General features: G+C 41.2%; 1 protein-coding gene across 10 annotated transcripts in view; it reads right to left on the bottom strand.

Annotated features, from left to right (window-relative positions):
* Positions 1–27,615, bottom strand: part of LOC128016991 (intermembrane lipid transfer protein VPS13C) — a 52,462-nt gene that overhangs the window by 2,656 nt on the left and 22,191 nt on the right. For 6 of the 10 annotated variants that reach the window (XM_052602014.1, XM_052602015.1, XM_052602017.1 and 3 more), the window contains 41 exons: positions 27,517–27,596; positions 27,012–27,071; positions 26,764–26,917; positions 26,562–26,681; positions 26,271–26,374; positions 25,953–26,120; positions 25,578–25,882; positions 25,245–25,392; positions 24,862–25,012; positions 24,651–24,778; positions 24,336–24,496; positions 23,575–23,828; positions 22,976–23,193; positions 22,013–22,105; positions 20,886–21,341; positions 20,629–20,784; positions 19,454–19,712; positions 18,959–19,119; positions 18,712–18,833; positions 17,829–18,126; positions 17,025–17,414; positions 16,710–16,814; positions 16,461–16,622; positions 16,251–16,376; positions 16,030–16,163; positions 14,872–14,998; positions 14,555–14,790; positions 14,291–14,435; positions 14,055–14,195; positions 13,888–13,969; positions 13,709–13,778; positions 13,463–13,574; positions 13,151–13,264; positions 12,449–12,582; positions 12,281–12,362; positions 12,035–12,148; positions 11,430–11,505; positions 11,164–11,327; positions 10,989–11,034; positions 10,713–10,836; positions 8,194–8,308 (listed from right to left, as the gene is read on the bottom strand). In XM_052602014.1, coding sequence (XP_052457974.1) covers positions 8,194–8,308; positions 10,713–10,836; positions 10,989–11,034; positions 11,164–11,327; positions 11,430–11,505; positions 12,035–12,148; positions 12,281–12,362; positions 12,449–12,582; positions 13,151–13,264; positions 13,463–13,574; positions 13,709–13,778; positions 13,888–13,969; positions 14,055–14,195; positions 14,291–14,435; positions 14,555–14,790; positions 14,872–14,998; positions 16,030–16,163; positions 16,251–16,376; positions 16,461–16,622; positions 16,710–16,814; positions 17,025–17,414; positions 17,829–18,126; positions 18,712–18,833; positions 18,959–19,119; positions 19,454–19,712; positions 20,629–20,784; positions 20,886–21,341; positions 22,013–22,105; positions 22,976–23,193; positions 23,575–23,828; positions 24,336–24,496; positions 24,651–24,778; positions 24,862–25,012; positions 25,245–25,392; positions 25,578–25,882; positions 25,953–26,120; positions 26,271–26,374; positions 26,562–26,681; positions 26,764–26,917; positions 27,012–27,071; positions 27,517–27,596 — 6,395 coding nt within the window. Of the gene's footprint in view, positions 1–416; positions 491–7,187; positions 7,262–7,721; positions 8,309–10,712; positions 10,837–10,988; positions 11,035–11,163; positions 11,328–11,429; positions 11,506–12,034; positions 12,149–12,280; positions 12,363–12,448; positions 12,583–13,150; positions 13,265–13,462; positions 13,575–13,708; positions 13,779–13,887; positions 13,970–14,054; positions 14,196–14,290; positions 14,436–14,554; positions 14,791–14,871; positions 14,999–16,029; positions 16,164–16,250; positions 16,377–16,460; positions 16,623–16,709; positions 16,815–17,024; positions 17,415–17,828; positions 18,127–18,711; positions 18,834–18,958; positions 19,120–19,453; positions 19,713–20,628; positions 20,785–20,885; positions 21,342–22,012; positions 22,106–22,975; positions 23,194–23,574; positions 23,829–24,335; positions 24,497–24,650; positions 24,779–24,861; positions 25,013–25,244; positions 25,393–25,577; positions 25,883–25,952; positions 26,121–26,270; positions 26,375–26,561; positions 26,682–26,763; positions 26,918–27,011; positions 27,072–27,516; positions 27,597–27,615 lie in introns of those variants that run through there. The other 4 variants (XM_052602020.1, XR_008184340.1, XM_052602021.1 and 1 more) reach the window with 4 other exon arrangements.

The raw sequence follows: 27,615 nt of genomic DNA, 5'->3' as shown, positions 1-27,615 counted from the left end.
GGGAAAGGACAGAAAAGAGAGAAAAAGGAAAAATTAAATGAGTAGGCAAACAGGAATTAATTTCTTCACAGCATGGCAGGAGTCAGTTCAACCTCCGAGAAGGTTTTACAGAGGGGATTTTAGAGAGAATATTTTAATCATTATTATTATCATTATTCCACAAATCAGAAAGTGCTGTTAACATTCAGGAGAAAGAAAAAAAAAACTACAATTTTTTAGGAATAAAATATTTCATAAATAAGGATGATATATGATATATATGAACGAACCCCTCTGTAAAAACCTTCCTAAATCTATTGCATGTAAGTCCTAATGAAGTTGTAATGACGACTTGATAGCTAGGACTGTAACTGTAGCTAGTTGGGGACAAGTGACCACTGTGGTGCATCGATAAGAATGCAATTGGATGCTGTAAATCTCTTCGATGGTTTTATTGACACTCAGCAGAGGATTATCTGTCTTCATGTACGTACAGTAGGTGTGTGTGGTTCTACAATAAACAATAAAAGAAAGAAAATATCAGAATACAAATAAACAACAGTGCTGACATGATTCAATTAGCAAAGGTAATAACTTGTAATTATTATACATTTCCCTTTAAGTAGCATTAGCTGCTTATACATATCAAATAACCAAAATAAAATACCAGATAAAAACATTATCTTCTTATTGCCTTAAAGAACTGTCTTCATACTGCTAGTTATCACTACTATCAAACCAAAAAACCTATGTCTCTACTTCTCAACCATAATTACACTCAGCTAATAACTATAAAGTGAGAACACATATAAACACAATATTAATATAAAAATAATATTAATAGGCATTAACATAATGCTAGCGAACTTTATGCTAACATACTGCATTTCAATAGAGTATCTCAGAATAAACTCTTAACAACCCAAGGCACCGAAATACACATGCGTAAACATTTAGATCAGGGTACTCACATGTCTCTGAACGCACACATGCACAGATATTGACATGGAAGACATCTATTCACCTCAGTAAATTCTACAATGCGTTTACCGGCCAATCTCACAACCAACTCAAAACGAAACTAAAACTGTTAGCGCTAAAACTGTGTTCTCTCTGTGACCCCGAAACGAAGCCGCTGATTGGCTAATCCCCATAACAGTAAGTCCTTCTTCACAGCCGCCCCCAAATTTGCAAAGTCAAATTTGCTGTCCCATAGAAGGACTGTTGGTCTCAGGTGCTGTCTCAGGTATGGCAGGAAGTTGAACAAGACGGGCAACTGGCCTGATGTATTTCCTGTCGTTCACCTGGATCTCCGCTGTCCTTATCCTCCCATCTGCACCTGGGATAACCTTTGTGATGCGACCAATAGGCCAGAGCGCCCTCGGGAGCTGCGGATCAATGATCATGACGACAGTACCAGGTTGTAATGGGGCCACGTCTTTCTGCCACTTGGTGCGCGTTTGCAGGGCTGGCAGATAGTGCCTGATAAATGCCCTCCAAAATTGGTCGGCAAGGACCTGTGTATGCCTCCAGCGGCGGCGGCTCAACAGCTCGGACTCAGGATACAACACCTGGGGCAGTGAGGGGTCGGGCCGCCCCATCACAAGCAAATTGGGGGTTACTGGATCAGGGTCCGCGACGTCACTGGACACATACCCCAAGGGCTTAGAGTTTAGGATGCCCTCGATCTCAATCAGGACCGTGCGCAGGACTTCTTCTGTCACCGTCTGCATCTGAATTGTTGCATACAGGGCAGCTTTGATAGATTTAATTTCCCTCTCCCATGCACCACCAAAGTGAGGGGCACTTGGAGGGTTAAATCTAAACTGGATCTGATGTTTGGCCAGTTCTGCCTGTAAAGTGGGGTGCAGTGCCTTGAAAGACTCATGGATTTCCCTCTCACCTCCTCTGAAATTCGTGCCCTGATCCGACAGAAGCTCCGCTGGTTTTCCCCTGCGTGAGATAAATCTGCGGAGGGCCATCAGGAAGGAATCCTGGTCGAGACTAGTCAGGACGTCGATATGGACAGCTCGGGTAGTGAGGCACTTAAATAGTATACCCCAACGTTTCTCATTACGCCGTCCGATTTTGACCGTGAAGGGCCCGAAACAGTCCATTCCGGTAGAGAAGTAAGGAGGCTTCATCAACCGCAAACGGGCGGGAGGTAAGTCTGCCATTTGTGGCACTGCAGGCTTCGCTCTCCATCTCCGACAATCAGGACAGGAGAACTGGTGCCGCTTCACAGCTTCTCTTCCACGAAGAATCCAGTATCGTCTGCGAAGTTCTGCAAATAATCGCTCTGAGCCTGGATGATGGAGGTCTCGGTCAGCATCTTGAATGATAAGTTTAGTCACCTGGTGAGCTGGATCCAGAACTATGGGATGAATGGCTTCTGTGTCCAGCAAGGTAGTCCGACGCAGTCTGCCTCCAACCCGAATCAGCTTCAGTTGATCATCATATTCAGGAGCTAATGTAATCAAACGGCTGGTGGAAGGGACGGGTTTTCTTTCTGAAAGGTGTTGAAAGTCTTCCTCAAAGCAGTCTAACTGAACTCGTCTCAGTAGGTCTATCTCAGCATCCTGATAGTCTCGTGCAGATGGCATTGACTGACTACCTGCCGCCCCATGGCGGAACCTCACAATTGCCTCGATCATGTCCCTGAAACCATTGAATTGGCTGGCATCAAATAAGGGTGGAAGAGGAACGGTGATGATGGAGCCGCAAAATGTGGCCTTGCGAAGCTCTGTGACATCCAACTGCTCAGCCTGTGGCTTAGTAGGCCATTGCTGAGGTGACAGGCGCAAAAAGGCTGGGCCATGGTTCCACCGGCTCTCTCCTGCCAGCTCCCTCAGGGTCTTCCCGCGTGTAATGTCATCTGCCGGATTACTTTCAGAATCCACATACCTCCATGCTTGAGCATCAGTCAGCTCCTGGATCTCAGCGACTCTGGTGCCCACAAACACCTTAAACCTGCAAGAGTCTGACTGAAGCCACGTTAGAACCGTGGTGGAGTCTGTCCAAAGCACCACTCCATGTAGTACCAGGGTTAGTTCACGCTGCAACAGCACTGCTAGCTGAGCTCCAGTCATCGCTGCACACAGCTCTAATCGAGGTATCGACTGTTGGCGCTTGGGGGACACTCTCGACCGTGCAGTCAGAAAGGCCACCTCCACCTTACCACCTGAACCCTCTGTACGAAGGTACGCAACTGAACCGTAAGCTTTCTCAGATGCGTCACAGAATATATGAAGGCTTCTGACAGAACTGGGGTGGTCCAGAGGGGGACTTGTGTAGCACCGTGGCAAGACAATCTCTGGAAGGTGTTGCAGCTCATTCTCCCAAGTTAGCCAGGCCTTGAGGGCATCATCTGGCAGCGACGGGTCATCCCACTCCCTCTCTTTGTTCCATAGGTGCTGCACAATGATTTTGGCCCGCGTGGCGAAGGGAACTAGAAAGCCTAGCGGATCAAAAAGCCGTGCCAGTGTACTATAGATGTTCCTCATAGTCGGTGTGGGACGGTCAGTGACGTTACACTTGTAGGCCAGAGTGTCTGAGGCGCAAAGCCATCTGAGTCCAAGTGCAAGCTCCTGTGGATCCTCCATTGACTCTGTAAGCCATAACTCGCTGTTCTGGGATCTTGCTCCTTTAGGAAGGTGACTGATAACTTCGGGAACATTACTAGCCCACTGACGCAGCTCAAACCCCCCTGAGGCCAATAACCTATTCAATTTGTCAACCAGCTGTCTTGCTGCTGTAGAGGAGGAGAGGCTCTGTAAGTGGTTATCCACATAAAAGTGGCGCTCGACGGCCACCCGAACATCCTCCTCTAGCTGGCTGTGGTCTGTCACATGCTTCTGCAGTGCAAACGTTGCACAGCAGGGGCTGCATGTTGTTCCAAAGGGGAGGACCTGCCACTCATAGACGCCGGGTGGTGCCTCTTTATTCATGTCCCTCCACACGAAACGAAGCAGAGATCTGTCTTCTGGCAGTAACCTGATCTGATGGAACATGCCTTTTATGTCGCTGCTTATAGCAACAACATGCTCCCTGAATCTCAACAGGACACCTAGCAGGCTGGAGGTCAATGTTGGGCCTGGCAGTAGAAGCTCATTTAGGTTGTAGCCCTTGTATACAAAGGAGCAGTTAAATACAAGCCTGTTTTTTCCATTATGACTCACCATGTGGTGAGGTATAAACCAGGACTCTCTTGATGTGCTCAGATCTTCCTCTGCTACCTTCTTCACGTACCCCGCCTGTTCCAATTTCAGGATCTCTGCTGCATAGGCTGATGCTCGTGTTGGGTCTTTCATCAGACGTCTCTCAGTGCTCCGCAGACTCGCCAGTACAGCATCTTTGGGGGCGTGGAGACACGGCATGTTATTAACACGAAGCAAGGGGGTGGCGTAACGATGTACTCCGTCGACTTCCACCCTCACTGTCTTGGTTTCCAGCATGCGAACTGCCTCTTGATCTTGCTTTGAGCGGACCACTACCTTCTCACTCCTGAACGGCAGTACATCCATTTTCCATAGTTTCTCCACGTGATAAAGGAGCTCTGCAGAGGGTGACTGTGTGGATATATGCAGACACTGCTGCGGCTGAAGATGCTGTCGGATGATCTTGGTTGGGCCCTGAATAGTCCAGCCCAACTTGGTCTTTACAGCAGCTGGTCCGCCAGGTGGACCCATACGAACCGGCTCTACTGGGGTGATCAGGTGCGTATAGTCTGACCCAATGAGGACCATGGGGTGAACGCATTCCAGTGTTTGCAAAGGAAGTCCCCTCAGGTGCTTATATTTGCGCTGAAGAGTCTTCACCGGTTGTGAATGCTCTGCAAGGCCCAATTGATCAGCAGTAAAGGCTCTCCGGATCTTGTAAGTCTTTTGGGGGTGCCTAGCAGGAGAAATTGAGAATGAGACCGACATTCCTTGTAGAACCCTAAGATCCTGGCGCACCGTCCTTAAAGCAAGGTTCTCTGACTCCCCTTTAAGTTTAAGCTCCTTAGCGGCGGCTGGAAGTAGCATCGTGCGCTCTGACCCATCATCCAGTATCGCGTAGGTCTCCATGGCATGCTGTCCATTGTGTAGCACAACCTTTGTCACCTTTAGGAGCACCTGACTGCTGCCAGACGGCCTATCAAGATAGAGAACTTCATTAGCAGTACTCACTAAGCATGATGTGTTCTCTGTGGCTGGTGTCACTATGGCTGGTCTAAAGTTAAGGTCATGGAGAGCTTCCAGATGTCTGCCATTACAATTCTTGCACCTGGCCTTAAGTTTGCACTGTGCGGCCTGGTGACAACGACCACAACGCCAGCACCGCCTGTTTTTCTTAACCCAGTCTCTCCGCTGCTCAGTGGTTAACCGGCTGAAGTTAGTGCACTGGTTCAGATAATGCAGGGCGTCGGTACAGTATGGGCAGGGTAGGGCGACTTTGCCTTGTGGATTGGCACTGGTAGATGAGAATACTGGGACAGTCGGGCAACTAGAAGATTGTTCAGCTCCATGGAGGACTGTGGTTAGCCTGCCAAACTTCGAGTCCTTCCGTCTATCCCTCTTACTGTCTGGGTTCTCTTGGGGTCGGGACTCATATCCATACTCCTGAATCTGCAGCTCAAACTCCAGCCAGCGGGCGAAGTCTAATAGCGTAGGGACACGGATGCTGAGGGGATGTAGGTATCTCATAAACCCAGACCGCAGATCTTGTGGAAGCTTGGACATAAGCCTAGTGACATGAGACCCACACTGAAGCTCAATATGACCTTTCTCTCCAAGCTGGTCGAGCATGCCAACCAAGGCTCTCACCCTGAGAGCAAATCCTTTAAAGGCAGTGATGTCCTGACTACGAATGTTAGGCGCCTCCATCAGGTCTGCGATGCGCCTTAATGCTAGCTGGTGAGGTTGCCCATAATGCTCTGTTAATGAGGCCATAGTGTCAGTGTAGGGTTGTGTAGAGTTGGTGTATGAATCTGCGATAAGGAGCGCTTCTTCAAATTTGAGATGATCAACTAAAATCTGATATTTAAACCTCTCCGTAGCATCATGGGGGAGTAGATTTTCCAGGGAGGTCTTCAGCCTAGCAAACTCACGAGGGTCCCCTCTATTAAAGTCTGGGATGGTGGGTTGAGGACCCCGATATATGTACTCTGTTGCTCGGCGAGTGTGAGAGTCCTCGTGTCTCGTTTCATTAGCTACGCCTGGCTCATGAGGAACTAAAGGGGGTGATATCTGTGGACGGACTTGTGGATCCGTTGGTTGGTGTGACCTCCCCATCTGACCTGATGCAACCCGATTATCATTGCCAAATGCCGGCATTCCAGGAAGCTGATCTTGAGTGATCCCCATCTTCTTAAGGCATGTCATTAGTTCTGCTACTAACTCTGTGGACAGTGTGGTAGTGGATAGCTGTGGCTTCTCCTCATCATCTGCCACTGGAGGGGGGGGAAGGGGCCAGTCTTCATCGTCCACTTCTACTTCACTGGGTACCTGGACAGGTGCTAATGTGTTATGGACCGTAACTTGTGTTGTGGGCCTTGGTGAGCTAATGGATGAAGCGAGCACTCCCGACTGCGCGTGCGGGCTGTACTCCTCGGGGGAAAGCGCAGTGTGTTGTGATGGATCTGGGCCTCTTCTTGAACTAAGCTGTGTTTGCATCTCCATTATGATAAGTTGAAGTCTTCGGTTATCCTCCCTAATCTTTTGCAGCTCATCTAATATTTCAGGTGAAGCCCCTGAGTTTACTCTGTGAGACAGTGGGTCTGGGGTGCTCTGATAATGGGGTCCTGAGAACGCTGAATCTCTGGGATACTTAGGGCGAGCACCAGTCTGATTCCACTGATCATAAAGCTGGGAGGTGCATGTTAACAGCTGATCGATCCTGTCACCACCATAGTAAGGCTCCTGCATCTGATGGTGGGGCTGTGAGGAGAGTGCTGCAGCCGGGGAGGGTCTCTCCACAACAGGCAGGGAGACTTCATAATCAGCAAACCAGGCTGGCGGACGTATCTGACGTCTCGGGCGGGTATCAGTAAGTGGCGTTGCCTCCTCTCTCGGATATGGGAACATCCTCACGCACAGCGGTCACAAACTGATCCGGCTCGAAGGACCAATTTTGTAATGACGACTTGATAGCTAGGACTGTAACTGTAGCTAGTTGGGGACAAGTGACCACTGTGGTGCATCGATAAGAATGCAATTGGATGCTGTAAATCTCTTCGATGGTTTTATTGACACTCAGCAGAGGATTATCTGTCTTCATGTACGTACAGTAGGTGTGTGTGGTTCTACAATAAACAATAAAAGAAAGAAAATATCAGAATACAAATAAACAACAGTGCTGACATGATTCAATTAGCAAAGGTAATAACTTGTAATTATTATACATTTCCCTTTAAGTAGCATTAGCTGCTTATACATATCAAATAACCAAAATAAAATACCAGATAAAAACATTATCTTCTTATTGCCTTAAAGAACTGTCTTCATACTGCTAGTTATCACTACTATCAAACCAAAAAACCTATGTCTCTACTTCTCAACCATAATTACACTCAGCTAATAACTATAAAGTGAGAACACATATAAACACAATATTAATATAAAAATAATATTAATAGGCATTAACATAATGCTAGCGAACTTTATGCTAACATACTGCATTTCAATAGAGTATCTCAGAATAAACTCTTAACAACCCAAGGCACCGAAATACACATGCGTAAACATTTAGATCAGGGTACTCACATGTCCCTGAACGCACACATGCACAGATATTGACATGGAAGACATCTATTCACCTCAGTAAATTCTACAATGCGTTTACCGGCCAATCTCACAACCAACTCAAAACGAAACTAAAACTGTTAGCGCTAAAACTGTGTTCTCTCTGTGACCCCGAAACGAAGCCGCTGATTGGCTAATCCCCATAACAGTAAGTCCTTCTTCACAGAAGTGGATCTTTATTGCTCAGTGCATGAGGAATAGTCTGAAATATGACAATGCTATGGAAGCAAAATAGTCCAAAATCTTGAAATTGACCAGTTCATGAAAAAAAAACAATGGTTTTGCCTTCATTTGTCAAACTGACTCCAGTCCTTCAAAACAATTTGGCTGTTAGTAGTTAGTGGTTGTAAATCAAAACGGAGGGTTATGCTGATTAAAATCCATCTCATCAGGGTCTAGTAGTCTGGTCAGTGGGGTCGACAGGTGACCTCACCTGAAAGAGGTCATAGCCCTCCGACTCATGGTGGTCGTAGGGCCGTATGATGCCATCCTCTTGTATGAGACGCACCGGCCTTAATTTAGTCACCTCTTCAGTCGATTCGGCCACTCTGCAAATCAAATCATCAGCAGCATGTTACATAACTCTCACAAAGATAACATCCTGGGATCTGGTGTTTTTTGTTCATATAAAATGTGTGGGCAATGGGTGAGTCATTCTTAACAACAGGTAGTGAACAAAATCTACTCCAATGAAGTTCATGCCCGAACAGCCTCGAACAAATACAATTCATCTCAAGAGTCATTTAAAAATCATCAAACTACAAAGTTTCTTTGTGCTATTGCGTGCAGTGTCTCGATTCCTGAGCCCTCTCTCACCTTTGGTTACTTCTACAGTGGGAGCATGGAAAAGCAATATGATTAGTTCATACAGACAGAGCAGATCGATTCAAGTGTATAAGATGGAGAGCAGAATGAATGGTGATGATTGAGTGCATATATGCTAGAGAATCACTGGAGGGGTTGTTGGGGGCATCATTGTTCGAGTCGTGAAAGGTTTGGCATGAAAAAGCCAGGGGCAGGAACACCACAGACTGGCCAATTAATTTTTCCAGGGCAGAATTAAAGGCGTGGGTGCACAATGTGTTTGGTTAGCCTGGTCATCGACTGCCTTTGAAATCATAATGCTTCTTTTGCTATTGGTTGGAGAGGGCATGGTCACACTAGGCAGTGCTGTATCATAGAGTCCAGCGCAGTGAGCTCATGCAGAGGACTTGGTCTGACAAGCAGAGCAGTCAGAAAGAGGGACATTATCCAAAGTTCACCCACAATTAACCTCATTTACACAACCCCATGTAACATTCTTCCTTCTGTTGAACACAAAAGATGAATTTGTCCATATAATGAAACTCAATAGATCCTTTTCACATTAGGTGTCACTGCAGGTGTCAACAGCAGAAGTCGAAAAAGTTTGGTCAATTTCGAAAACAGCGGCAAACTGACACAACCACAAATATCATTTTTGAATTTCCATTTGCTCCAATAGCTAAAGAAGAAAAAACTATGCATGATAGCATTTCTCCGACTTTATAAAAGAAGAAAAAATATAAAGAGACTGATTTCACTGGTCAGACGTGAAATGAAGCAAAAGTATATATGCTTTACTAGATTTATGATGTTAATTATAACTCGTCGTCACTTACAAAGGGTCCACGGAACATTTTTTTAAAATAACTTATTTTATGTTCCACAGAAGAATGAATTTCAAACAGGTTGAAGGTGAGTAAATGACCATTTTTATTTGTTTGAACTATTCCTTTAACTATGATTATAAAGACATCACACACCATTTGAACCTTTGGTTTCAAAGGAGCATATTACATGAGTATATGTGCTTATCTGTACTTAATTTGTACTGTGCTCTGCTCATCAGACTTTCCATTCCCCAAAATGCACCAGTGAAAGGGGTGTGGAGATCAGAAGCAAATGTAACAATGATGGGAAATAGGCACATGTTAATTACTCCAGTTATAAGGGGATTCTTGAACTGTAGATTATGGCAGAATGCTCTGCGCTACAGCTCACATCCTTTGCTTCCCATGATGCAATGCTTACCTTTCAACCATTCATTCCCTGTAGATTGAAAATTCTTTCATGCTGCAAAATTCACTTTTGTTAGACCCAAGAAAACAAGCAAACCCTACTGAGTGAATGCAGAGGGATCATTCACCGTCATGTCTTTGGGTAACATACATTCACACTTCAGTCATTCAGTCCTGCACATTTGTACACATTTACACGCATGAGCTTCCAAATACTCACTGAACTAAAAAGAACAAACACATCCAGGAATTAACTTATGAAAAAACATGAAAGAAAGAGTCACAAAATTAGTTGACACACAGAAAAACAAAAGCAACACAATGTGAGAAAAAAAAAACAGACAACATAGACACGAATTAGGACACCGACACTCAGTTGACAGCTGACAGTATATTAGAAAATTAATGGATATCATTAATCTAATTTTCTTTTCCAAAATGTGTATGTAAAGTGCACATCAGTACGAATGACAAGATTTCTACTCTGCAAAAATGACTAAACGTGTGCCCTCGTAAAACCACTTGTGGTATTATTATGACCACATACAAGATTTGGGCTCAAAATGTAGCTTAAACAAAAATCATTTAGAAGAAATAATTATGCGCTTAAATGTTTGAGGTCAGTAAGATTTTCTTTTTTGTTTTGTTTTTTAATAAAAAGTCTCTTATGCTAAACAAGGCAGCATTTACTTGATCAGAAGCAGTAATATTGTGAAATATAAAAATTAAAAATAGCTCTATTTGAAATATATTTAATGTGTCTTTGCTTAATATGCCAGTATAGGTAAAAAAAAAAAACCTTACTAACCCAAAACATTGGAGCGGTGGTATATGTGTACATGGCTGTCCGAATGTGTGAGTCTGTGTTGATATGTGTGGATGTAGATATAATATTCATCTGCATCTGTCTCACCTTTGAATGCCCTGAAAAGTACTGCTTGCCATGTCTATGATGCCCCCTGTAGGTCTGGCCACCACTCCAACCAGGCCTTTCCCAACGCCCTTGAAGAAGCCTGCAGCCCCCTCTTTCTTCGCCCCTAAACCAATGACAATATATTATGCATCACTGTGAAGGTCGGAGTTATATGTATTTGTGCATTTTCAACTCCCAATCATTTTTGGCATTACTGAATACACAAAAGATCAAAGTTATCCAAGTGAGCGTTGCATGAGCAGTAAACAGCCATACCTTCCACTGGTTTAGTCACAATTCCTGTTACTCCACCAACCACTCCCTGAAGGAGAACAGAGGAATGACAGAAGTCAGTTCATGCTAACAAACAATGGAGTGCTATTATCTATAATGCATAAAATGGAAAGCCAAATGCTTTGATGTCGTCTTGGATTCTTTTCTATTTGTGTACCTTCAGGAAACCCTTTCCACCTTTAGCCAGACTCTCTCCAAAGTCTTTAGTGGGTCTGTTCATCTCCTCCCTCCGTTTCTGCTGATACTCTTTGTCCATAGTGATGGCAGCCAATCCTTTTCCTACTGTGCCTGTTATACGAGACACCATGCCCGCTGCGCCCCCTAGAAAGATAATGTCGAAAATAATCATGTGCATTAAGGATCCTCTGTGTGTATACTGTATGTGGGTTTGAGAGAGAAAAGCAGGAAAGCAGGGAGTCTTACCCACGGTGTGGCCCAGTAAACTTCGAACACCGATAACAAAACCTTCTGCAAATTCCTCGGGTCCTTGAACAGCCCCCTACACACACACACACAAACAAATGTTATCAATCCACACAAATCACAACATGATAACCTTGTAAAACCTGACACATGAAAGAACTGTCAGAAATGTAGAAGATTTTTTAAATCGAACTGTAGAACCACAGGACAAAAAGCTTTTAATATATAAAAAATATATTAAAGTTATATAAATAAATAATATATATATACATTTAATTAATAATACAGCAGGCTGCATATATTAGAATACATGCAAATATCAGTTCCCACTCTAAGAATATCTTAATAAAATGGTTTTGTTTAATTTAAGGATTAAATGATTTAATGGTCACTTTAGTGGCCATAATACAGCATTACATGCATTACAGTGGTGACTGACATTTACATTTTTCCTAAAATTCCTGTGGTATCATATCTGACACACTCTTTTCTATGTAGTCAAAGCTGTACTTGTGTCTGTCATTTGAAAGACAACACACTCACATCTGTAGTGAATGAAATGATGTGGCCTGAACAGATAGATAGATGAACAGCATGTGTCAGACCTGGATGGGCTCGTAGAAGAAAGCCTCCACTCCTTCTGATAAACCTCGGATCAGTCCGAATGGATTTCCAAGAACATCCAGACCCAAAACCAGCACGTACATCTGCGTTAGGAACTATGAGGAGAGAAACAGACTCTGAACATCCTTCTGGTACAATGATTTCAAGTGGAAATGTAATTGTGTTGGAGAGCGTTTGCTCATGTAATGAACTCTGACATTGCACGAGGGTGTATTTAGATCACCCACTTGTTCAGAGTAGTGTCTGATCACCGTCCACATTAGTTTCTCTCGTCGGTAGAACTGATATTTCACCTCAAAGTAAGCCAGTCTGTAACAAAGAGTGAGACAAAAGGATGTCAGTCGACGCTAATGTGGAAGACATTATTAGGGTGCATGCACAGCTCAAAGTCTTACTTGAAAATCAGATCATCTACATCAGTTAGTGTGGCACCAATGCTTTTGAGCAGGAGGTTGACGGACTGGATTGCAACCATATCACCCTGCTCAGATTCATCTCCGCTGGAGCCCAGAGACAGACTCAGGTGCAGCTACATGAACACACACAGTCATAAACTATTACCTCTCATTTTACAGTTTGATGTGGCTACCTGTCAAGGAAATCCTTGAGCAATTTATCAATCATTTGACATTACTACAAAAGAATAAACGCATTTAAGATTTCTATTATAAATAAACCTGGTTCTTTTGAACCTTCTATTAAATCAAAAAATCAAAGATCACAGTTTTTCAGGATGTACAATAATAAGAAAATAATTAAGACATTTCTTAAGGATCATGTGACACTGAAGACTGGAGTAATGGCTGCTGAAAATTCAGCTTTGTCATCATTTTTTGTCAAACAATTATTTAAATTCAATGTTATTCAACATCTCAATAATACTGTTTTTCTGTATATTTGACAAATAAATGACTATGTTGAGAAACATTTTATCGACCCCAATGTACTGAATGGTAGTGCACTGTGTGTAACAGTCCTGCCATGCTATAATGCATGTGAGAAACTGAAACTAGAGAGCAGGTCTTATCTGAGATTTCTGTGACAAGTGAGCCTGAAGAGAACATGTGCTGGAGTGGACAGTGGTGCTGGTTCATTACTTTAATAGGAGAGATGTGGAAATGCTCAAAGAAGCTCAGGCCTGAGGTGTCTGTCATGGAGCTCTCCATCAGCTGAGCCTGCAGCGCCTCCAGATCCTTCTCTATCAGCTTATTCTGAAGCAGAGAGAAACACAAACTCATGTCTCCAGTCCCCTCTTCAGTCACATTACATAAAGCCACACCATATTACCACACAAGAACAAAAGAAAGTAATTATGGAGGAAGTGGTTGGTACTGCAATCATTATGGATTATTTTATTAGTAAAAAAATGTGACTGACAAAAACACATGTCAGAAAAAAGCAGTAGTTACCTTTTCTTTACTATCCTGGGAGTCGGTAGCTGGGGTAAATAAGGCGAGGATTGCTCCCAAGAAGCCTTGATCGATCTTCACTGCCATCTCCTGCACTAATGCCATAAAGTACCTACACAAAAACAACCAATGCCAGTCAAAGGCTGGATCTACTTATTCATTACTCTACTATATTTCTCAAATTAAAACAACAATCATCAAAAATAAAAGTCATCAAAACTATAAAATAACTGTGCCATCACTTACTTAAACTGCATGACTTGGCTGTGCTCATTAAACCTTGTGATGATGCTAACGTCGATAAACGGCTTCGGCTCTAAGGATAAACGGTAAGATATGGTGTGTTCATGTCCACTCACTCTAAATGTGCACTCAGAAGCGAATTAGCCTAAATGAAGCCTTCATATGCTAACTGGTGCTCGTACCTGAGTCTTGAACAATAGATTTTGGAAGAGGAACAGGATGAAACACGGTAGGAAATATAGCTCCCGGAAGCTGATTATCCACCTGGAATGGTGCACATAACAATTGAACAAATGCCAAAAATGATGGAAGTGTGATATTCAACAGGTACATTGTGTGTGGGCGTTACCTGTAGCCAATAGAGCTGTGCACGTAAACTCCTCTGGTGAGGCGACTGTTTCAACTCAATACGAATGCCAGGCAGGAAGTTTCTCCTGATAGGGCTGGAAAATGGCTGTCTCATCACCATGGGAAATCTTCCAAAGTTCACCTGTTATAACAAAAACAAAAAAGAGAAGACGGTAATGTCTCAGCATCATAATGATCTTACTAATCAAACTTTATTTCAGTAAAATCCTTTATTACCTCTAGGCCAGTTTCTAGTCTAGTCCAGCCTGGTTCACTCTTGCTGTTGATATGGTCCTGGTAGGCTTTCTCCAGCAGTCCAATGTTCTTGTGGTTAAAGGACTTCCAGCGGTTCTTTGGTCTCATCTCCCAAACCACACCAGAACTTAAAAACACAGTTCTTAACCATCAACAATTACAAGAGTGGCATTTATGTTCCCCTTTAAAAGTCCATAATCATTCTGAATGATTCATTTTACGGCTGCTGTGTGTGGGTTTAGTCACCTGGTGATGCCAACGTATGCGATCTCCTGCCTGATGTCATTGTTGATGAGTGACAGGCCCAGGTTCTTTAATGAAATGTTGACTTCTTGCTGGGACTGCTCCAGAGCCTCTGCCTGCTGTGCTTTTGAGACTATGCCAACATCCTCAGTGAAGATCAGCACCCGCTGTCGGCCGTCCAGGAAAGACACCCAGTATATCTGAACTAAGCTGCTGTAAGCAAACTGCCCACATTCGTCCTAAAGAAAACAACATGGCAATGACATGACCAGTAATATTAGCAGATCACGAGATTCACTAACCCAGGATTTCTCTCTAACCTTTACAAGGTCCAGTTCTCCGCTGTGGTCATCACAGCTCCAGCAAAGCTTCCGCTCCCCTGCTGGATCATCCCATGCAAAACGCTGAGCTTCACCTGGTCTCAGTGCCCAAGACTCCTCACAGCCTCTGCACAAGCACAGAGACACAGTCAAAAGTACCATTATTTTGGTACCACAGTTGATAAAAAGGAGCATTTGTGCCTGATAATCATACAGGTGTGCTTCTGAATGGTCAAAGGCACTTTGTCTGAATGCATGAAAACAGCCAAAGAAGTGTAAAAATACTGTACTGAATCTGCAAATTAGACTTTTTAAATTTGGGCTTACTAAAATATATTTTAATATAATTTCAAATTTAATGTATTCCTATGATGGCAAAGTTGAATTTTTAGTCCACTCTAGTACTGTATATCATTTCACATGATCCTTCAGAAATCGTTCTAATGTGCTCAGGAAACATTTCTTATTATTATCAATGTTGAAAACAGTTGTACTGTTTGTGTGGAAACAGTGATATATATATATATATATATATATATATATATATATATATATATATATATATATATATATATATATATATATATATATACATATATACATATATATATATATATATATATATATATATATATATATATATATATTTTTTTTTTAGGATTATTTGATGAAAAAAAAAAAAAAAGTAAAAAAATCAAACAATTTATTTATGTTTCTAGTAACCTTTTTTTGCCATGCTTGGACAAATAATAATAAATGTATTAATTGATAATAAAAAAAAATCTTATTTACCCCAAACTTTTGAACTGTAATGTATTTTATTTGTTATTATTAATTTATTTTGTGTGGAATTTCTTTCTTTCGTCTTTATTTTCCTACTGACTTAATAAACAATGCAATGTAGTCTTCAAGTATTTCTCATGTAAGTAAACATTGTTCTCATGTAATTATGTTTTTTAATAACAATTAGTTTTTGTTATGGTATCATAACTAGTAAAAAAGATTTGCGTATTAATTATGGTATTGATACTATTAACTACTGAAACATGGGTATCGTGACAACCACAGAAATGTTTTTGCAGGGACTTTCTAATCAGACATATTCAGACTTTTCATTCATCAAGTATATATGAAGTGAAATACTGGAGAGGTACTGACCTCTGTCTGAAGTTGACAGTGGCTGCAGTTGTGTGATTCAAAACCAATGCAGGTGCAGCTCCATCATAGTAATCAGCGAAGCTGATGACAGTGGAGTGGTCTGCAATATTCACATCCACTATCACGCCACCATACTGATGGGAACCAAGATTAGAATTAAGCGATCAGTATGGTTTGATAAAGTATATTTAGCATCATGTTTCCAGGCAGATCATGTTCACCTGTTCCATGCGCAGCAGAGTTCCGTTGTCCTGCTTGTTGAAGAAGAACGATTTGGAGCTAGATTCAGATCCCACAACCCGTACACACAGCTTCCCTGTGCTGGCCTCAGGCCAAAAAGGCAAACACTGTAACACACACAAACATACGCTAAACACACACATGGTGTAGGGATACTTCAGCCTTTAATAAAAGACGGATTCAGCACTGACCTCTGTGGAGGTGATGTAGTGCCACTTGCAGCTGAAACCGTTGTTGTTTTGCACCTCTCCAACCTCCAGCTCAAACGAGGACTTATTGACTAGCGTGTAGAAAGGACTCATGGTAACAATACGTGTCAGATTAAAGCTGCTCATCTGGATGCTAACCCCAACCTGGACATCAAAACAGATTCTAGACAAATGTAATCACTCTCAGAGTGCATCTCTGCTCTTATTTCATTAAATGTTCAAAGCATTTACCAAGTAGTCCCCGCTTTTGTTTGGACAACGCACACATCCGTAGCTACCAACGGTGTCCAGCGAGAAGCCATTGGACCATGAGCTGGTGGACACACAGAGCTGCAACTAAAAGGAAGAGCAGCATGTACATTCAAGTACAAGTACTTCCAGAACATTTCGCACCAAAATCTAAAACAGTGGAGTAAAACATTGGCTTTCTGAACATTACAGCCCAAACACATTAAGGTTCATGTTGACATTCATGATTTAATTGTTTTAGATATATGGCTTATATAGCTGTATAGGCATATCCATCAAACCTTAGCCCAATCCAACCTTATTCTTGTTGAAGAAATTCTTCTTTTTGAAGGAGAACAGAATGACGTCTCTGAAGTCAGATGGGTGTTTCACATATGTATCTTCTGCACGATACTGCAGCACACGGGACGTTTTATTGATGATCCAGTATGGACTGTAAACGGAGAGGACCATTTTGCCATTCACTCGAGACACATGCACACACAGGTCCACGGTCAGTCCTTCTTGTGTGTCGCAGGTGAAGCTGATGGACAAGAACTCAGGCATTTCTTTGCTAATCCTCATATTTCCATTCCAGTTGCGACCGTGGTACTTGATCAAAACAAGCTTCATTAATTCACCGCCAACATTCGAATTTAGCACATCCGCAGAACTGCCCTCCTGAAGCTCGGAGAAGTCGGCCGAACCCTGTGGGAGATGAGATGCGTTTTTAATAAACGACTGCTGGCTAATATTACACTGATTTTAAAATCAATACAAATGTGTCATATACAAATGTTTGGATGAGTATGATTTTTTTAGACTTTTATTCAGCAAGGATGCATTATATATTTTTTTTTTTTTTTTTATTACATGCATATGTATTTGTTGAGTAAATTAATAGAATGATTTCTGAAGAATTATGTGACACTGAAGAATAAAAATAGAAAACAGTTATTTCTAATTGTAACAATATTTCACCATATTACTGTTTTTTTACTGTATTTTTTAATTAAATTGATGCAGCCTTCCTTCAAAAACATAAAAAGTGTCAACAAGCCGCAAAATGTGTATCCCAAATGTGCTGAGGCATCTGTGTATCAAAACAGCAATGTTCTGCACCTCCAGCAGGTAACGTATTGAGTAAGGTAGCAGGTTTTTGAGAGTGACAGCTGGGTGCAGGTGGATGACGTAAGCAGGGTCCCAGTCCCCTTCCTCATGGCTGCCGATGTGGCTGAGGTCATCAGGCACTGCCAGTGTGTTCACCACCAGTGGCAGAAAGCTGCTCTCTGTCGCGGGACACTGCAGCACTGCTTGCACCTCTAAGCTCACGTGCACCTGCTCCTTCCATGCGATGCATGTGGTGGACGCACCATACAGATGTTCTAAAGGACCGACAGGCAGCAAGAACAACTGACTCCTGAAGTAATACACAGAGCACAGAAAGTTACATCATAAAGCACAAAACCAATAAAAACACACTGCCTGCAAAGAAAAGAAATCTATATATATATATTTCCAGTTACAGCAGGACAGAGTAGCAGAATTCTTTAATGTATTTATTTTGGACCATTTTTAGCTTTGTATTCATATTCACTCTAAGATGGCAAATTAAAGCTACAGTTATCCAACCAAGAGCAGTTATGTGGAAAAAATCTAAAGAATGTGTTTTTGTGTTTGTGTTTAATTTATATTCTCCAATTAGCAATTTCATATAATGTAGACGTTATCTAAAGCCCACCGGTGCATTAAATAAGCAACTAGCAAGTGTTTCCGTTTGGATTAGTTCATATGAAATTAATTCATAACAAAGCATAAAGTTGATTCTAGACTATTGTTCATCATGTGCTCCACATGTGCATGCCTAGGTTGAAAAACTTTAAGTTCGACACCTCTGATATAGTGACTGAATAGTCTTTAAAGTTGCTCCTCACGAAATTTGACTTATATGAATGCAAAATTCACTAAAATGAAGTAACCAATTACACTTTTCCCCCATTTATACCTGTAAGCTTCTAGAGGAACATGACACTCCTTCTCAGGCTCGGCAACCCCTACATTCACCATCCCTCCAAGTTCAGAAGAATACTTCAGAATGGCAAAAGGCACCGAGAAATGGTTTTTAATCTGTTAACACATAAAAAAGAAATCAATGTCACAGGGATTTTGACAGGGTCATTTTCACTAATGATTTCTTTATCCAGACAAGTAAACAGATGCATGCACTCTGTAGTTAAAGCGAGCAGACAAACCTGTAGGGGGGACCGTACTGTGATGACCTTGTTGCCCTCGCTGGCATCGATCTGAAGCAGAACAGACACAGCATCCCGTTGCATGGGTCCTCTGATATTATAGAGTCTACGGCCAGGCTTACCCAACGGGATATTTGGAATCTCACTGTAACCTGAGGGAACTGCACAGGGGACATTTATGAATTTACCTATAATCCATGACCTAAATATGATTAGACTATAGCTGAAATATTATAGGATAACATCAAAAATATATAAAGGTAATTTAACAAATAGAACAACCAGATCTGACTTCTTTTATTTTTGTATAGGAATTTAGATTAGTTAAAGACTTTAAGAGTGACCTGCCAAGACAGCATTTTTGGGGATTAAAGACCTGCTTGAACTTTCTAAGAACATATTATGCCCAAAAAATGCTGTCTAGGTAGGTTTAGGTGAGGCATTACCCAAGGCATTTGTAGAGTTTACGAGGTGTATGTTGTCCGTGTTACTGACCTATGCTGAGATTGAATAAGCAGCTTTCCTGCCTCTGCAGGGCAGACAGTGGTGATGAACGCTCAAAGGATGAATGTTCGAAATCCACACTTTTATCCACGGCCAATTCATGCAGTTTACCCAGCGAGGACGAGCCAGTCAAACGCAGGTTAGCACTGTGCTGAACAATGAGAGGAATGCCTAATGCATTGCGGATGGTGTAGGGAGATTTCTCCTTCAGAGAATGGTCAAACGTGGAGGCTGTGCTCTCTGAGAACGCCTGACGAGAGAGAAATGTAATTTTTAGACGTGTAGCATATATTACCATTCAAAGGTTTGAGGCTGATGAGGCTTTTTTAAAAGTCTCTTATGCTCACCAAGGCTGCATTTATTTGATCAAAAACACATTAATAAAAACTAAAATAACCTTCTTATTCCTCTGATGATAAAGCTGGCCAAACTTTAGTTTAGGGACCAATTCTTAACAGACTATTACTAACTAATTATTTATTACCTATGACTTTTGCCTCGATAAACTCCTAATTTGCTGCTTATTAATACTAAGTTAGCTGTTAGGTCTAGGTATGATAGGATTATGGGATCTAAAATATGCTCATGCAGAATTAAGCATTGATAAGTATTGATATTTTCCCGACTATAAGTCACAATTTTTTTCATAGTTTGGCTGGTCCTGCGACTTATAGTCAGGTGCGACTTATTTATCAAAATTAATTGGACATGAACCAAGAGAAATGAACCAAGAGAAAACATTACCGTCTACAGCCGCGAGAGGGCGCTCTATGCTGCTCACTGCTCCTGTAGTCTACACTAAAGACATAGAGCGCCCTCTCGCGGCTGTAGACGGTAATGTTTTCTCTTGGTTCTTGGGTCTAAATAAATGCGACTTATAGTCCAGTCCAGAAAAAAATACTACTAATAAAGATTCAATATGCTAATAATATGCATGCTAATAAGCATAACTAGTTAATAGTGAGAACTGGTCCTTAAAATAAAGAGTTACCGCAAAGCTGAATTTTTTACAGCCATTACTTCAGTTTTCAGTGTCCATCAGAAGTCATTCTAATATGCCAATTTGACACCATTAAAAAGAAAATGTAAAATAGCCAACGTATTAAAAAGATTAATTAATCAATAAAAAAACAAAAAGATTCAGGTGTAATTCAAAAATGGATTACCTTAGCCAGGTTGATGAAGACAGTGAGGCAGCACTTGGACACTGTGATGTTCATGGTGTCTTTGGAACATATGGTGATGGCTGTGCGAGGGTCTGGCAACATAATAAAATCATCCCCAGGAACTGGACTTTTATCCCGAACAGGGTTATTCTTCATCTACACACAGAAACACAAACAAATAATCACCAACAGAACAACCCGCAACATATCTGACAGGGTTGGAGCTGGGAGAAAAAAATAGATGCAATTCTACTTACATCTAATTTAAGGTTCCACCTCCGTTTGCCGTTGTCCACTCTCTCAAGCAGTGGCTCCCAAACTGCATGAGTCTCATTGAAGTAATTCACCTCCAGTGTCATATCTGCAGAGACACTGAGCAATGACGACCAGTTCTGAGCAGTACCGGTGAATGAGGATTCTGCAAGCAGCAGGGGAACAGTCCGATGCCCCAAACCTGACTCCAGCGTGACCTGCACCACCTTCACCTTCATCTCAAAGCTCTCTCCATCCTTACTGCTGTCCACATCCTTGAAGCTCTCGGTGACCTCGGAGGCTGTATCCACACCAAGGAACCAGTAGTTTGCATTAGCCACATTCATCAAAGACCAGAGGCTGTTTAGGTCACCTGACGTCTGCTGTGACGGCTCTTCTTTAGGTTGGGGCGCCATGGCAGCCGTGATGGTAATGACAGTGTTAAGTATGATAGGAGAGATCTAAGAGAGAAAAAGCATGTTAGTTCAACACAGATTAGATCATGTTTTCCTGGGATATGTGAAACATGAGATGTTTGAACAATATTGTACATATTTACACAGAAAATAACAATACAATACAGTTCAGAAGTTTGAGATCAGTAAGATTTTTTCAGAAAGAAATTAATACTTTTATTAGCGAAGATGCAATATATAAATCAAAAGTGACAGTAAAGTAATTTAAAGACATTTACAATAGATTTCTAGTTCAAATAAATGCTGTACTTTTTCAGCTTGAACTGTACTTTTTGTACCTCTATATTTCTATTCAGTCCTGAAGGAAAAAATATTACCACAAATTAAACAGCACAATTGTTTATATATATATATATATATATATATATATATATATATATATATATATATATATATATATATATATATATATATATATATATATATATATATATATATATATATATATATATATATATATATATATATATATATGTATATATATATATATATTTATTTATATTTATATATTATTTATATCAAATAAATGCAGCCTTGGTGAGCTTAAGAGACTTCTTTTAAAACCATTAAAAAATCTTACCAACCCCGAACGTTTGAAAAGGTGGAATACATATTCCTTTCACAAAATATTGATATGGCAAACAGATAACACCCACTTTCACTATGAACTCCTCTACAGTTACTGAACCAGTTAATGGGGCATCGGTTGGCATTTTGGTCTCAAGTTCAACAGAGCATGGTCTCAGCACCTGCAGTGAAACAAATTCATGATTTGAAAAGCATTACATACAATTGCAATTATTACTTCTGTCTGTAGAGACTCTCACAGCAATGCATCAGCGCTCTTCTCCACCTAATTGACCAGCTTCACCCTCCTTCACGGCCAGTGTATGTTCGGCACAATGCCACTTCTCTTTCACGGTTTTCGTGTAATTGCACAAACGTAACCTTCAATGCTGGCCACTCGTCAGTTGTAGTTATTAATAGCTTTAAACCTTTTAGCATACTGTATGTAAAACACGCACATCCTTGGGTCGCGTAGACTCATCCAGTCTGTATTTTCAGGGTTACAGTTTAGATTTGCATTTGCATTTGCAAGCAAACGAATATGATAAAGTGCTCACTTTACGAGCATTTTCAAAGGAAACTTTAAATGCATGTACTACGTGGAAACATGTTTTTTTCAGTAGAAGAAGAAACAAAACTAATGGCGTATAATTGAGGAGAATTGGAACAAACCCCAAGAACCCCAAATCCGAGGGATATAATACTGCCTTGCAAACACTAAAAAAAAACAAGTTTGAGGGTTGTTTGGATGACAAATGGATCTGGTTAGACGCATTACAACCAGAAAAAGCCTTTTTCAGGAAACAATGTCTCTTTGTGGAGCTTTATAGGATGGGTAATGAAGAACAGACACTTGAGTGATGGTGCAAACTCTACTGTATGTAGTTAATGCATGCACTAGGTGGTGTAGATACTCTTAGAAATGGAGGTTATTTAAACAATTACACAGCCTGCAAGACATTTTTCACTGCACCTCTTAAAGCGCAATATAAGCATCAGAATTGATTCCTGTTGTAAAAATAGATTTAAAACAGAAAAACAAGTAAGCATACGGTGGTCTCAGCTTTGTCACCCTCCGTCCTGATAAAGGGGCAGGCGAGCACTTTGAGGCTTCTGATGTTGGCCTTCATTGCCTGGCCCGTGTCTTCAGACAGGAAGCTGAAATCACACTGGAATGAGGCCACCAGCGCAGGAGCATCTGCCTTCATCAGGTTAGCCACAAACACAATCTCTGGGTCCACCACAATTGCTCGCAGTCTGGTTCTCGGAGCTGGTGTTGATGATAGATGAAGTATCAATTTACAACTGATCAGGAAAATATATATACTGACTGTAACTATTTCCATGACCATTCATTTTTTGTTAATGTTGACTTTTCTAGGACTCAAAATCACATTTTTCAAATTCCCTGACATTTCCTGGATTTCCAGAACTGCGAGAAACAATCATTATTTTTGCAGTTCTGTTTGATGCTTCTGGTGGCACAAAAATGGCACACTTAACCTAACTTAATCACATGTTTGGACGTCAATTGATTTTACACCCTCAATGACAAAAAGTTATTCACTTTTTTAGTGTAAATCTAAAATTTTTTAATGTGGCTTTGCTTAATCTACATACATTTAGCATGCAACTACTCATTCTTTCATACCTGCATTAGGTTCACTCTGGATTTTGGGCTCTGAGACATATCTGAGTGGCAGCTGATTGGTTTTCTCTCTCTGTGTAGGTGGACTTGAGGGCAGGGCTTGCACAAAAAAGTCGGCCACAGCCAACAGGAACTCCACGCTAGCGCACAAATAGAGCTTCTGCAGCACAGCGACCACCGAGCGCTCATCCGCACTCTGAGAGTATGTCATATCAATCATGGGCTCTGACGTCTCCTCATCACGCCTTCCCAGCATCCTACAGGGCAAAATAATACGGAGTGATCAGACCAGAGGGATGAGGCAGGACTGTAAAAGGACTGTAAAACTGTTTAGCAGATGCTTTTTTCTTCTGAAATGCTCAGTCCGTAAATCATTTTAAGTAATGTCATAGTGATTAAATGGGTTTCTTAGTTGTAATCTGTTATAATTGAGGGGGACAAAATCATTCATTTTTATATACATTACCAGTAAAACATTGGAAAATTGTGTCTTTTAAATTTAAGCTCACAAAGGCTATATTTATTTGATCAAAAACACAGTAAAAACAGTAATATTGTGAAATATTATTACAATTTAAAACAACAGTTTTCTATTTTAATATATTTTAAAAAGCACTTTATCTCTGTGATGGCAAAGCTGCATTTTCAGCAACAATTACTACAGTCACATGATCCTTTAGAAATCATTCTAATTTGGAGCAACATCTTAATTATACCAAACTTTTGACAAGAAATGTGTGTGTGTGTGTGTGTGTGTAAACTACCTGGATGTGACTCTCTGAATACCGCACCTCCTGTCATCTAGTGTGCATGTGGTGAGGATGGTGGAGACCTCCATGTTTCCATTAGTACACATTTTGCCTAAAGTCTTCATTTTACACAGCATAAATTCACCTAAACATGACTGCTCCTCATGAACAGAGGGCTAGAGAAAGCGAGAAAGATCAAACGATAGAGAGAGAACCAGCTATAACACCCTCTTTATGAATGGGCTGTAACCACTGGTCTACATATATAGATCAGTGGCTGTAACTGTAAACAGTCATTGATGTTCATGAATCTGTAGGCTCCATACGCACCTTTGCAGGATTTTTACTGTAAAGAGTAAGGCCAAGGGACTCCACATTAAAGCTGAATTTGACACTCTCCAGCAGCTCTGTGTCCCCCAGTTTACTTTCAGACAGCTTCTCCACAAGAACCTCAGAATCTACACAAGACACAAATAAATCAAGAGCATCTTCTAGGAGAAAAATCATAATACAGAATATTAGTGTGTGCGTCTTCCCTCACCAGTCGCTGCACGAGCTCTGACAAGCACGCTCTCTTGTTTGAGGGCTGTCTCTGAGCCGATCGGTGTGTCAGATCGATCACTGCTCGCCTCTCCGATGTTCTCCATCAGGATCCGCAGCAGGACAGTCAGGTCATCTTGACTCAGAGCCACCTGGAACACAGTCAGAAAATGTGAGAATCTTCAAATTTTCCCACAATCACTCAAACTATTTTATTAATTATTACCAGATCCAAGAAAAATGGACCAGCCAAAACTAGTAAACTCCACAGAGAGACAGAATGTGACGACAGATTCATTTCAAATGGCAATTATGTCAATAAAGTTGCTGTTACACTGCAACTCTAAAAAGCTGAGAATATGTCCTGGCATAATGTGAACAGACCTTCATGGGCTTCAGATCTCCATCCACCTCTATGGCTGCCATCTTCTGGTACCATGATGCCGCCAGGTTACGTTTAACAGACAGAACGAGGTTGACTGGCTCCAACAGTTTTAAACTTGGCTGATTTGAGTCCTGCTCCATTGAAATTCTGAGAATATTAAACAAGAGGATGTATAAGAGGATAGTGTATAATGGACAACTAGAATATGGATTTTGAAAATTGATTAAATGAATTCTGTTAATTATCAGATCTTTAAATGGACACATATTGGATATATATATAAAAAAAAATAAGTCTGAGAATCCTAGATAAGCTTTGAGGCATTGGGCTACCTGGAAAGTTTTAGCTGTGTGAGCTGTATATCCATATTATCGATGACAGCAGGCAGCGGACGACCTTCTACTGGGAGCAGAGAGAAGCTGTTCTCCACAGTAATGAGACCCAGGTCCGCCTCCACAGCATTATGGGATGTGGAGGACTGAGGGATTATGATAAGGGGGGCCTTCAGCCTGATGTTCATGGAAAGTCTGAAACTCTTCTGAGCAAAATCCCTCACACTGGAAGCTGCTTTCTCTGCGGCCTGAGCCGTGGCGGCGCTGAGAGCCTCTTTAGCTGTCTGGAAGTTATTACTGAAATTCTGTAGAGAAAAAAAGTGAGGTATGTTTGTGTGCTTGAATCAGCAGGCCATGTGTGCAATTTAAACTCACCAGTAATGACATGACGAATTTGTGAAGGTAGACCACTTGAATACAGCCCACGTTGAGTTTGACTTTGCCATCGACCTTTGAAGTATCTGTATACCCAGCCCCCTCGGTGGCTTTGGGTGTCAGACTCATGCTGAAGCTGAACACCTCGTCGCCTACGATGGAGATGGCCTGGAGAACCAGAAAAAACAGAAACTAAATAAGATGTCTTAATGCACTTTTGTTGTACCCTGTTTATTTAAAAGCCAAAGTAACAGGAAATTAAAATGTATCAAGAGGAGTAAACTGTAAAAGTGTACTGTAGCGGTCTAGCTAGCTTGCCTTCTTGTGGATTGTTTTAGGATCCACATTCATGATGATGAAGTCACGCAAACGTGCGGACATGTGCATCTGAGTTCCTTGCATCTGTAGAGAACCGTCCAAACCTACAAGAGGAAAAGATTTATATAAATACTAAATCAAAATCAAAAACAAAATTGAAATATATCATATAAAAAAAAAAAAAAACATATTTACATTTTAAAGAAGATTCTGCATTGTTTATTGTAGTTTCAAAGTAGCAGTAATGTAGTAATACACAAGAACATTTTCAAAGCAGGAATGCATTCTAACCCTGAATTTTGATGTCAGCCATGTTGCTCTTCTGGTCACAAACCAACACATTAAATGCTCCGAGCTGCATGTTCACCATCAGGTCAATGATGTCACCATCAGAGGGAGAGCTCAGTGCAGCTGAGACAGAAACAGTCCTTCATTCATACATCTTCAAAAATGTCACGTTTGTCCGTTTAAGTGATTGCGTGTCTGTGTTTACTGGATTTAGTTGAGGTAGTTCTAGTGTCTTCAGTCTTTTTGCTCTCTCTCTCAGGTGAGGGCAGACTGCTGTTGGACAGGGCAGTAGACAGGAAGTCCATGGTAGAGAGGAGAGCCTCAGTATGCAGCATCAAGTCTAAAGAAGAGAACACCACCTAAAGACACACACAGACAATATGAAGGTCTTCTGAAGTTAGCATCTCAATTTCCAAAACGGTTTATTATCTAACATCATTTACACGTGCTTACACTGATCTTCTGCTCAGTATTCTGGTAAAGGCTTGCAAAGTTGGGCCCATTTTGATCAGCCTACAAAGACATGAATCAAACAAGGTTAAGATCTCCATCCATGGGTCCTGGGAAGCTTAGTGAAGAATCTTAGAAGTAAACACTGTAATTCTAGGATTAATAATGGAGGATCTATAATCTATCACTATTGTGTGAAATATTAGATAGACAGCAAGTATACATTTAATCATAAATTGATTAGTATGCATTCATATCTCTAGACTTTTAACAGAACATTTAAGTGGAAAAGACACTGCTATAACATTTTAGAGAGAAAATACCCCTTAAGAGATAAAAGAAGAGCCACTCCACAAATGTTAAAAAAGCATAATGGTAAATGACTGGATCTAATTGTACTGATGTCACTTACCACTTAACACAAGAAGTTTTGACAATTACTGTACGGTATGTTTTATAAATAGTGCTTTTGTGCTCATATGAGTGTAATTCAGAAAGACACAGTTACCTTAAAGTACTTGACTTCGAGAAGATCTGCCCCCGACTCTGCTGAGGAACTGATTATACCGAGCGCTTCTCCATTTGAATCTGAAAATAAACAAATAAA

The sequence above is a fragment of the Carassius gibelio genome, chromosome A7 (genome assembly GCF_023724105.1).
Source record: "Carassius gibelio isolate Cgi1373 ecotype wild population from Czech Republic chromosome A7, carGib1.2-hapl.c, whole genome shotgun sequence".
NCBI lineage: Eukaryota > Metazoa > Chordata > Actinopteri > Cypriniformes > Cyprinidae > Carassius > Carassius gibelio.
This window is presented reverse-complemented; position numbering and strand designations above follow the sequence as displayed.